The sequence below is a fragment of the Gambusia affinis genome, linkage group LG12 (genome assembly GCF_019740435.1).
Source record: "Gambusia affinis linkage group LG12, SWU_Gaff_1.0, whole genome shotgun sequence".
Taxonomy (NCBI): domain Eukaryota; kingdom Metazoa; phylum Chordata; class Actinopteri; order Cyprinodontiformes; family Poeciliidae; genus Gambusia; species Gambusia affinis.
The window spans coordinates 11,855,773-11,868,377 of NC_057879.1; the positions used below are offsets into that span (position 1 = coordinate 11,855,773).

General features: G+C 38.5%; 1 protein-coding gene across 3 annotated transcripts in view; it reads left to right on the plus strand.

Annotated features, from left to right (window-relative positions):
- LOC122840996 (neurocan core protein-like) overlaps positions 1–11,855 on the plus strand; it is a 44,262-nt gene extending 32,407 nt beyond the window's left edge. For all 3 annotated transcript variants that reach the window (XM_044133863.1, XM_044133861.1, XM_044133862.1), the window contains 8 exons: positions 243–359; positions 3,246–3,359; positions 5,773–5,824; positions 5,967–6,073; positions 6,361–6,443; positions 7,582–7,726; positions 8,653–8,835; positions 10,528–11,855. In XM_044133863.1, the coding sequence (XP_043989798.1) occupies positions 243–359; positions 3,246–3,359; positions 5,773–5,824; positions 5,967–6,073; positions 6,361–6,443; positions 7,582–7,726; positions 8,653–8,835; positions 10,528–10,646 (920 nt within the window). In that variant the 3' untranslated portion in view covers positions 10,647–11,855. The remainder of the gene's footprint in view (positions 1–242; positions 360–3,245; positions 3,360–5,772; positions 5,825–5,966; positions 6,074–6,360; positions 6,444–7,581; positions 7,727–8,652; positions 8,836–10,527) is intronic.
- Positions 11,856–12,605: the final 750 nt, after the last annotated feature.

Here is a 12,605-nt window from a genome sequence, read left to right on the forward strand (position 1 = left end):
CGTTTGAACAGACGTGGGGAGGGAATATGTTTTTTGGGTGAATGACAGCGATGATAAACTATTTGGGATGATTTTTTTTTTTGTCATTGTTGTTGTTTCTGCTTCATAAACTGATCTCACATCAAAATCCTCCTTATCATCCAGGATTAACACGGAAACAATGACCAGCTTGGATCTATTTGACCATGCATTCACAGAATCACTAATTAACTCCGTCTCTCGTGCTCTTCTCTCTCCTTTAGCTGAGGTGGAGCCCTGCGTGACTAACCCCTGTCTGCACGGAGGAAAGTGCCTTCCTCAGGGGACGGGCTACAGCTGCTACTGCCCACAAGGATACGCTGGGGAGAACTGTGAGATCGGTGGGTGAGCGACACGCACGCACACACACAGGCACACACACGCACACGCACTCCAAGCAAACACACAGTTTGACATGATTTCAGTGCGTCAGCCCTTACATAATGAAATAAGGCTCTCCAACGGATGATTGGCAGGTCAAAGGCCACGCTGCTCCCCCCTAACGGAGGAGACGCTTCAAGGTTATGAGACTGTCAGAGTAGGACGATCATTTGGATTCCTCAAACTTAAACTTCATAGTTTACATAAAGGTTTCTGTTCTTTTTTTCTTTTCTTTTTCTGCTTCTTGATGTGTGCCCTAGTTTGGCTCAAATGTCTGCTTGCTCTGAATCGTTTCCATAACTTACACTCAAAAAACTTCAATGGAGTTTCTTAAATATTTAAGGTTGAATTGATCTCTTTAATGATCATAATTAAAAATTATAAAAGAATCAATTTTGATTCAGTTGTAAAAACATTTAAGTTGTGTCTAATGCACTGCTACACCATTATTCCACACCCAGAGGGTTTACTTGCTGCTGTCTTATTATTCATTTAGGTCAACAACACATTGTCTCTTGAGAGGTATGTAAATAGCTTTAAAGTAGTTCTAATTTTTGAGCTATTCTGTATTTTTTATGTTTGTAAGGCTCTAATCTTTAATGGTTGTTTTTTTATTTGTAGTGCTTCAGCTTTTCTGAAGGTCTTTCAAAGTTTCTCTTTGGAGTTTTGCAGCTTTTTAGAAATTTTCAGCTCAGCAAATGATCATCCTTAGAAAAATGTTGTTGTTGTCGTTTAAGTCATGGAACATTATCGATGAATCACTCTGAGATAAAGAGCTTCTACATAAAAGGGAAAACTAGGGCTGTTTCAAAGCGCATCAGCATCCTTAGAAAAGAACTGCTTTTTATTGGATCTTTATGCAGTTTGTTTCTGGCAGACGGTTACCACAAAGATACACAGATAAAAAAAAAATATATATATATATATATATATATATATATATATATATATATATATATAAAAACTGTTCTCAACCTTAGATGTACTGTTTTTGGTACATTTCCATGAGTAATAAGCAACAAAATTTAACAAAAACTCTTCTGTCAAAGTGGAAACTGATTTCTACAAAATAATGACAAATTAATAAAAAAATACTCCACTTAAAATAAGTGATTATGTATGTATTCCCCCTCTTTAAAGTCCCAAACAGACCCAATTCAACAGAGGTCCATCCAGCTGGAGTTGTCTCACGATGAGTGAAATGGACCTACGTTCAGTGATTGTGTCTCGAGTGATTGCGGTGTGAAGAGCTACAGGCAAAACATGAGGAAATACTGGAAGACAATTTGTTTGCATCTACAAGAGAACTACAGCTTTGGAGAACATTTATTTTCCAAAGATCAGAAGCATCCAGCTGAGAGGATATTATGGACTATAAATGAGCACATCTAGCATTGATTAATGGCACGGAAGAACTGTGTAGTAAAGTAATTTTCAAGTAGCTTGCTGCATTAGAAACATAAAACAAGTATTTCTTGTTTTATGTTTGAGAAGTAGAAGCATATATAGAAAATCTTCATATTGAGGTGCAATTTCTTTTTTTTGGATTTCTTAAGTGTTCAATGTTTCTAACTAGCATCACACTGTAACTTACACAACTTGTAGGAGCAATATATAAATCTAGAATCTCTAATGAATTTGCATTTTATTTACAGCAGAAACGACAATATTTTCTGTGCGATTGGATCTGAATTTAAGAAGTTAACGGTTTAACTAGACCAGATGAACAATCACAAATGTATAAGCTGTCAGATTAAAGTCAGACACAACACTACAACACCTCAACAAAGACAAATGGCTCAGAATGATATTTTATATAATAATTTCACTTGCCTTTATATGAGAACAGTGCATCCCACTGTGTGTGAGCCTAAAGTGTCCTGTGTGAATATTGATGTCCTGTCGCTGCCTGCGCTCAGAGTCTAATGATGAAATGTGGATGTCTTGGATGAGGCTGAAGGTCAATTTGGTTTGATCTGTCGAACACATTCAGCTTCTCTCAGCTGCTGACCTTTTTCCTGCTGACCTTTTTTTTTTTTGCTTCAAACCAAGAAACCATTAGAATGTTGGAAAGTAAATTTGATCCAGTAAATGGCTATATTCTTCTTTCACGTTTGCTTTAAGTTTGAATGTATTCCTTTAGTGCTGGTGATTGTGTGCTGTACAAGAGAAGACATCTATTTACTATTAGAAAGTGATATTCTATTGAGCTCTGCAGAGAAATATTGCCTTCCACTGCCTTGATTTTGCCCTGAGTGTACGCTGCTGTAGAGCAGCTGCCTTGAGTTTCTGAACGCCGCCTCAGCAGGGGGTGGATCTGCCAGAACGAGGGGGGCTCAGCCCAAACCCTCAGCTGGGTGCAGACTGATCTGCTGAGTCACACAACAGATTTTACTGTCATTGAATTAACGTGCATAATGTATAGAGGCGAACGTGTTGCTCTCATGCCTTTATTTGTAGATAAAGACAATATGCACAAGAAAGCATTAGGCTCTGTAAACATAATAACACTTCAAACCCTCTCAAAGTGCCTTCCTCTACAAGAGAATGAGCACAAACAATAAAAGTGGAGGCAGATTAGCCTGTTTGTATTCCCCTCACATCCTGTTTGAATTATGATAATGTACTCACCAACATGGACACATTTGACTATTTAAGGCAGAACTAATCACCAGCTCATTTTGTTTCGGAATCTGAATTGCAGCGCTGTTTTTTTTTTCTTTTGTTTTTTTTTTCAGGTCTCTCAGTAAACCAGACATGAGCAGAATACATTATGTCTAATTTGAACCCTAATGAAATCTGAATCTGCTCTGTTCCTGCTGCTTTTTTTCCTCCCCTCCACACAGACGTCGACGATTGCCAGTCCGACCCTTGTGAAAATGGAGGAACTTGCGTCGACAAGATTGATTCATTCCTCTGCCTCTGCCTGCCAAGCTACGGAGGAGACACATGTGAGAAAGGTGAGAGAGGGAGTGCTGCAGTCATGCACACATTGAGAAATCTGATGGCTCCCAACTGAGGGAGTGACATTTTTTTTTCTTTTTTTGTTTTTTGTTTTTGCTTGTTCAAAAGAAATGTTGGTAGAAAGCAGAGCGGTAACTAATTTGTTGCTTGCAACCACGCTGACGAGTTTTCTTTTCAACAATTTCCAGTCGCGCCATTGTTGGCTTTGAAAGGACTGAAGCTGGCTCTGCAGGAGGAAATAATCCTAATCAATGTGCAGCATCTGTTGGCGCTGTGTAGCACAGCCACGTCTTTGCCCACCTTTCTGACAAGGTGTCTGCGTGTCACACAGCTGCAGAATGATGAACACTGACTCAAATCTCAACGACGATCAAATGGTTACGCCTCGATTGTGTATGATTTGCACGGTTTTTTTCCAGTCAGCAGAAAAAGGAGCAAGCGCAGATTTAAATCAATCGCAAAATTTGCAGCAAGAATCTGCATTTCATCACAAATTTGCAGCACTGTGTTCCAGTCTGTTTAAAAAAAATAATAATAATTTTAAAGCAACTACATACATTATGATTAATGCACCAGCAGCAGTGTAGTTGAATATATTATAGTGTGAGCTGTTGGAAAAAAAATATTTGCATGAATATTTTAGAGTTTTTATTGCACAGGTAACTGAACATCTACTCTTTGCTGCAGATATCTCTGTCATGAAAAGAGCAAAAAGAATCTTAGACACCCTAAAAGAAGCAATTTTGCTTCAGATGAAAGACGTGTGTAATACGTGTGCTACACCGCAAAGCTAGCTAAATGACAAGAAAAGAAAAGCCGATCAATCAAAAATATAGCAAATAAATTATTTGTACATGTTAAAACCAAGTGTGGTTAGATGGAGAAACCAAACGACAACCAGTTTTAATGTGTTTTTATGGAGATTTTACATTATAAAGCAAATCCTTTTATTCAATTTCTTTTACAGCAACATACATGAAAGATGTGACATCCATTAATATTCAACTAACGGTCCATTTTAGTCTAAATGAAATCCAGTACCACCAATTGCCTTCAGGTATGACCCAATTAGTCAGCACAGTGGCCCTGAGTATAATTTAATCTCACTGTAGAGACAGCCGTTTTGTGAAGGCCTCGGAGGTTTGTTAGAGAATATTAATGAACAAACAGCATCATGAAGACCAAACATCACAGCAGACAGGTCAGAGATGAAATTACGGAAAATTATAAAGCAAGGTCAGGCTATGAAATAGCATCCCAAGAGCTCCATTCAGCCCACTGTCTGAAAATGGAGATTGACATGGCAGCAACCTACCAAAACATGACTGTCCAGCCAGAATGACAGGTTATGAAAGTAAAGAGATAAACAACCAAGAAATCAGAAATCCACAACTCAAGTGGGAGTTTTTGTCAACACATGTTATCTGTGCATGCATAAAATCTGACGCTTCGGAAAATTATGATTAGAGTCACCGATTGAATGTTTATGTGAAACCAACAAGTCCAAATCAATAAAAAATGGAATGGATTAGATCGAAACATAATGACATATTAGAACGGTCCAGTCAGACCTAAATCAAACCTAGGCATTAATATTTACCCCTACTTCACAATCATGCACTAATTTATGTAACATGACCTCATTAAATGCAGATAAAACACAATGAAGTTTATGGTTGCAACAGAAAAAGTTTTTTAAAAATAATAAAAAAAGAAATGTTAAAATGTAAAATTTATATATATATATATAATTTATATATATATATTTATATATATATATATTATTTTAAAAATTGTAAAATGTTCAAAATCTATATTAAAAAAGTGTATACATCATGAATATAGATTAAAATCTAGAAACCAATGCTATATAACATGAGGCATGTTTCAGTCAACAATTTGACAAAAATAAGCTAAAGATTATTTGCTCTATCAGCCAGAATGATTGACATGCGCACAAAACAAAACAATTCACACTCATCACAATACACTCCAACATACAGATGTAATGACTCCTCGCCTCACTGGCTCCAGTCACATCCAGCTCCAGGTGGGAGCCTCTCTGTGTGCGTCTGCACCAGCTTAATGAGAATTAATGAATATCTGAGCTTTGCGGTTATAAATGAATGCACAGGCCTTGGTGTTATTAATGAATACCAATAGTGCAGAGAGAGGGCCACATGTGCTGTGAATGGAAAGTAGGCACATATAATTATGGTTCAAGTATTTAACTTCTCCAGATGCCACAGTCATATATTTTAGTCTTTATTTGCCAAATGAGACAGAACACTCCTTCTTCCTCGCATCCTCCACAGGCTTTTCATCTAATGATTATCTGGCCTTCTGCGTTTAACTGCAATTTGAGGGGGAGATTAGTTTTACTTCTCATTTCTCTCTCGCTCTATTCAGATGTTGAAGGTTGTGAGCACGGCTGGAGGAAGTTTCATGGCCACTGCTACAGGTATGAGATCAGATGATGTTACAATGCTGAAAAAAACCCCAAACCTGATATCATTCACTCGCTTACACATTGTCCATTATTTTCTGACAAATTTAAACCTGAATTTGTACTAAATGTAAATTCACTCGCTGTTTTCTCACAGGTACTTCAGCCACAGACACACCTGGGAGGATGCAGAGAAGGACTGCAGAGAACACAGCTCCCATCTCAGCAGCGTCCTTTCTGTCGCTGAGCAGGAGTTTATTAACGGTATGTGTGACACAGCAAAAATGCAACACAAGAGAGAGAGAATCAAAAAAGAATTACTGCTGCTATTTTTAGTCAGAACCACAGCAACTTAAAATAAAAGAAATAGGTGCCTAAAATTGAAGCAGGACATAAAAAACATCATCTTCTAAGAGTCTAATGCAGGAGAAAACAAAGACAAAGGCAGTCAAACTAGGCAAGTCCCACAAAACTGAGAAAAAAAGCTGTTAAAATCAGCTAGCTGGGGTAATTAAATGAAGCTTTTCCTTACGCTGCTGGCTTGTTTTTAGGTCTGGGTCATGACAACGCCTGGATCGGTCTGAATGATCGCACAGTGGAGGAGGACTTTCAGTGGACAGACGGCAATGACCTGGTCAGCTACGACACACACTGCACAAATAACAGCTTTTAAAATATGAGGACAGCACTAATTCCTGCTTGATGGAAATATTAATGCCGAGGTGAAAATTTGGATAATATATGGTTAATATACAGTCATCTATCTATTAGTGTCATACAAAAACTGGCCTTACAACATACTCCAGCTCATTCTGATGGTGCGTTCACACCAAACGCGTTTTGGGAGTCAGACGTGTCTGGTTTACATTCAAACTCTATGTGGGACGTTGGACACGCTCGATGCGTTAAACGCTCCAAACGGTACATATCGCGCTGCGCTAAACGCTCAAAACGCACCTCCACATAGCTTTGAATGTAAACCAGATGCACCTGATGTTAAAGATACGTTTGGTGTGAATACATCATGAGAGTTTCCCATTCCCAGACCAGAACTGCTATAGTCCAAGCAAGTTCTGGTTCTGCCTTAATGTCTCCTTCAAAAAGGAAGATATCAATACCAAAAGATATAGGCAATAACTTTAAGCCTACTTCATGCTGTGAGTCAGGCTCCGTTTAGGTGATTTATGGATCAAAATAAAGGCAAAATAATAAAAACGTGGTTGATCACAGTTGAGTCATGATATAATAAGAGTGGAAACACTTTTTCAGAGTAGCATACTCTGACATTGAATTAAAATTCTAACTTGTTCTTATTTGTTTCCTAAAGTTCATAATTATTCTTATAAATTGCATTATTAACATTCTTAAAGTGATAATTCAGGAAATTTGAAGTGAGATTCTGATACATTATAATTTCTTGGTTTCATTAAAAAGTCTCTTGGCATCTTCATTTTGTACGCGTACAGATCAGTTGTAGCAGCCGTGGATTAAAAGCTCATTAAACAATATTCTCATAAAACCACCTCGAATAAGAGGCGGTTTTTGGGCATTTTTGTTGTTTTACGATAGTAGAGATCCACTACTGTGGATTTAGCATAAATAAAGACTTCATTTATGTTAAATGAAGTCTTAAGAAGGGTTTATGTACTACAAGTAAGTAAACTGCTTTTTTGCTTTTAACTGAGCCCACTTGAACTACATCTTTAAATGGCCCATTCTTGCAGGACTTAGATGAAAGCAAATATTGACGGTTGCTGTTTGTTGTTATGCAGGTTTATGAGAACTGGAGGGAAAGCCAGCCAGATAATTTCTTTGCAGGCGGTGAGGACTGTGTGGTGACTATTGCCCATGAGGATGGCAAGTGGAACGACGTGCCCTGCAACTACAATCTGCCCTACATCTGCAAGAAAGGCACAGGTAGGGAACAATGTGCTCACATCACCTGGGAAAGCCTTCCTTGTCTTTGATACTTCAAAAAACAATGTTCATAATTTCAAAGTAAATAAATCAATAAAGTTCTCTCACTATGTAAAATGCATTATTCATAGGAAAAACACCACATGGGTGTTTGTGTGTGGGACCAGCTGGCCTCCTCTTAGTCATCAGTGCTCATCACCAGCTTTTGTTCCCGGTTCATGTTGTTCCTCCTTTTTTACTTTGGTAAAAATTCTCATTCGCTTGATCCAAACTTTAAAGCTTCACCTTACTGACGCTGTCTCATCCCCTAAAAGACTCAGAAAAATTGATGACAAACACACACTTAAGTGAAGTTACAATTCTGCCCAAACCCATATTGATTTTTTGAGAGAAAGTGATATTAATCTCAATCTTTCTCCCATTGGCGCCTTCGGTCCCATTTATGCTCACTCCAGCTCCAGAACTGATGTCGCAGTTATTGCCGGTTATTGCCAGGTTCATAATATCATCTAAATGTCCTCTGGCCAGTTTTTCTTTTACCAGGTTGCTGTAGTATTCATCCTCACAGTTTGGGACCGAACCATTGTTACCGTGAATGCAGATAGAGCCTATAGGAAGCAAAGGAAGTACACTTAATGAAGTAAAGTTATGAGGTGCTAAAGGAGTGAGGAAACAAGGTGTTTGTTTGTTTGTTTGTCTGTGATCTCATAGATTAGTCCTCTGTAGAGACATACTCAAACCTCCCTTAGATTTTAGCTGAGCTTGATTCATCTTAAACACTGCCATCTAGTGGCAGTGTCTATGTACTGTCTCTCATTAGAGCGACTTTTAAACGTTTTCCTCCTACATTAAAAAGAAACAGTGGATAAAGGTTATTTTTTATGCTGTCTCCTTTTAATTTATGTGATTTGAAATATTTCTGACAGTGTTATGTGGGACCCCGCCAGCAGTGGAGAACGCTCATTTGATTGGCCGGCGAAGGTCACACTATGACATCCACTCTGTGGTGCGCTACCAATGCTCCGAGGGCTTCTACCAACGCCACATCCCGACTTCTCGCTGCCGGGCCGACGGCAGCTGGGAGCGTCCCAGGATCATCTGCACAAAGTGTGAGTTTGACTCTGTGGTCTAGTGTCAATGGTCTTAGACTGTGTTATTGTTGGAACTTTCCAGATACTTTCTAGAGCTTTTTAGGAGCTCAAAGGTTAATCTCTGTGAAAGGTTCCTGCAGCTTATCGTCTACATCCTAGAACTCACCAGCTGTTTTCCCCAGATACTTTCCAGGAACCTAAACTGAATAGATGGTTCGTTTCCTGGATCTGAAAGGTTATTTTGGGGGGGGGGGGATATTATTAGTTGCTTTAAGGAAGGTATTCACTGCACTTTCTAGAACAGGGCGACTCCAGGCCTCGAGGGCCGGTCTCCTGCAACTTTTAGATGTATCTCTACTTCAGCACACCTGAGTCAAATATTAGCAGGGCTCCCGAGAACTTGACTGCATTTGGGAGGTGATTCAGCTGTTGGATTCAAGTGTGTTGGGCCAGGAAGACATCTAAGAGTTGCAGGACACTGGCCCTCGAAGACCAGGATTGCCCACCCCTGTTCTAGAAACTATTGGGTACTTTCTGGAACTTATCAGGTACATGTTGGGGAATTTTCCAGGCAATTTTTGGAACTTTTCAGAGCTTATCTGGTTCCTGAATCTTGCCACTTCCTATAAAATGATCCCCAAACCAAAGCCAAGTACTTTCTAAAACAGGGGTACCCAAGTCCAGTCCTTGACAACTACCGTCCTGCAACTTTTAGATGCATTCTTAGTACAACAGACCGGGATCAAATGGCTGAATTCACCAGCAGTGATTCAGCTCTCCACAGGCCTGATAACGAGCCATTCATTTGATTCGGATGTGTTGGAGCAGGATGGTAGTTCTCGAGGACTGGACTCGAGCACCCCTGTCCTAAAACATTAACTATTTTCCCAAAAGTTTGGGGGAATTGCCATTAATTAAATAAATTCTAATTGAGCTTTCTGGATACTGCTAGAAGCCATCCCAAATAATCAAATTACAATAAAATAGTTTTTCTTTCAGTGCAGGTTTTCACTGAAAGAATAAAAATATTCTCTAATATGAGGAAATAATTCACTATGTGATGTTTTCAGGTTTGTTTGTCATGTTGCTTCTTAACCCGAATCGCACTAGAGCTCATAGATTCTCTTAGAAGAAGAACTCCTCTACCAAACGGGATCAATTTAAAAGACAATCAAATATTATTTTTTGTCACATTCTTTGTTATGGCAAAAAAGCTTCATTTTGTCCTTTCTTTTATGTTTTAAATAAAGTAGCTATTTATTCTGGGTTAAGTAAAGCAATTTATTATTGTTTAATTGATCATTAACTGAAGGTTTATACAATGTTTTGGATTCCTCTTAAAACTTTATTCTTTTCATTTATATCTTTGAGCAGAAGCAAAGAAGAATATGCAATTTTTGGATGAAGTTTTAGAAATATGAAAAGTATTTTACTTTGTTGCGTTCAGCTCAAGTGCAGCTTGACAACACCACTTAACTTTTCGCCTCTGTCTTAATTTAATTTACAGCTGTATTCTTCTGTTTTCTGAAATGCTGCTATTTTTGTTAGCTGCTGTGCCGGCTGACAAAGCTGAGTTTGTGATGTCTGAGTTTGTGGGACCATAGCATGGAAAAAAAAAAAAAAAAACTTTATTTCTCCTTGTGATCATTTGGTGTCCAACACTGAAACATTTTGTTCAAAGAAGATTGACATTGACGGTTTTTCCTCCAGCTCGGCATTCACACCGGTACAGACGCCATCATCACAACCAGCACCACGAACATCGCAGGAACAGGAGACACGGAGGAGAAGGTCACAAACCCAGAGAGGACGCTCAAAGCTACTACTGAACCAAATAATACAACATCCGCAACGCCTAGGTGCTAACCATGGCCCGTACAGGAAGAGAGTAGTTCCCATGTTCCGGCTTCTCCCCTTGCGCTCAGCTTAGCTTTTACTACTTTTGATAAATAACGTCGTCTCTAACGTACAGCTAACCTCCACTGTCCGATCTCTGAGTTTGGTTGTTTTGATGCTTCTTTTAACATCTTTCTAACTTGTCATCCTAATTAACGATGACCCCGTCCCTTTCTGTCAGATAGACATCAGTGTGTAAATGTGTGTGAGTGTATGCATGTCAGATGGAAAATTAGAGAAATGTCTCATTTTAAAAAAATCAAATTTCAATCTTTTGTTCCACATCAGGGGTCTTCAACTCATGTAAAGTCCTGCAACTTTTCGATGTGCTTCTGTTCCAAATAATTAGCAGGCGTTGACTGAATACCGAGGAAGTGATTGAGTCATTTGCTTTAGGTCGGTGGGATGAGGGACACATTTAAAAGCTGCAGGACACCGTCTTTTGAGGACTGGAGTTGAAAACCACTGGTCTACATGAAAATGAACTCGTCCTAGTGTTCTGTTCCCACAGACGGCTACGATGCAAGCTAGCGTGCGTTTCTTTGTAACCCTGAGCTGTTTGTGCTTTTGCTGTGAGCTGTTGCTTTTTCATTTTTCTTCATTAAGCTCTTTTAATAGCTGCTCTGTTTTATTCTTACTGACATGGTTTTTTCTAATACGTGCTGTTTGTGTAATGTTACTATTTATTACGGATGATCTGCTAGTGAAAAAGCTTTTTTTTGTACTTACTCTCCAGGACGTCTGTGTAACACCATTTTTCTATACCAGTTAATCACAAATCCTTTGATTTTTCTCTAATCTCTGGTTTGTAAATATGTTCTGTGTTATTAGCTGATCCATTGCTGGACTTTGTTCAAATCAACTCCTTCAGAATGATTTAATGGATGCGTCCCATAGACATACAGCAGATTGTGTGGGTGGAATAAGGAAAAAGCTTGAGCTAAACACTTGATTGTATCGGATTTGCTGAACATCTTGAAAATTTGCACGGCTGTGTGTATCTGATGAGTAGAATGTCACTATTTTTTCTCTGTAGTCCCTTTGATATTGGATCAGTCATCTACTTTTTTGGTGTTCCAATGACTTTTTGTCTTGCTGTTGTATTTCATTCTTAATAAAGTGAACAAAAGGAAAAGCAAAACTTTATACTTTTTCTTCAAATCGAGACCAACAACATATACGAGGTGTTGGAAAAGTTTCTGCTCCCTGCGAACTTTATTTGAATTTTATCTGACAAATCAACACAAAATAGACCACCACTAAGAAGTAGAAGGAATGTAGTAGGCTGGTTTTAAAATGGTTTTCTGTATAAAAATAAATGTTCTGCTGTAGAGGACTAGGGATCAAGAAGATCTCTAAAAATGTGATGCTACTGAATAATCAGTCTTTCGCAGTCATCAGATGCAGTTTTTTTTCTTTTGTGTTTAGTCTTGAAAAAAAGCACGTAAGTTAGCTAGAATAAAAACGGCTTTGGAACCGAAAACAACCAGTGATTTTCATAATGAAGCCATGAATATTGAATGAAAAATCCTGCCAGTCGTGTCGTGAAGCTGTGAACTTTGACACAGATTATAGTTTTAACAGCCAAACAGTCTCTAGTTTCAACTAATACACTTTTGATTCAACCGCAAAAATCAGCCCTCAACCTTTTGCATTTCTACGAACAAGATATTTTAAGAAAAAAATAAATAAAAAAATCACACTTTGCTTGACGCATATTTGATTAATTAAATCTATTTTCACATTGAATTCAACACGTGTAACCTACATTTTGGCTCGCTGATTAAGGCATATGGACTCCTGACCAGTGGAGCTTTTTTTTTTTTTTTTGTGTGAATGTGACGACCACATGGAACAGCTCACCTATTTACAGGGTTCACCTCTTATCAGGT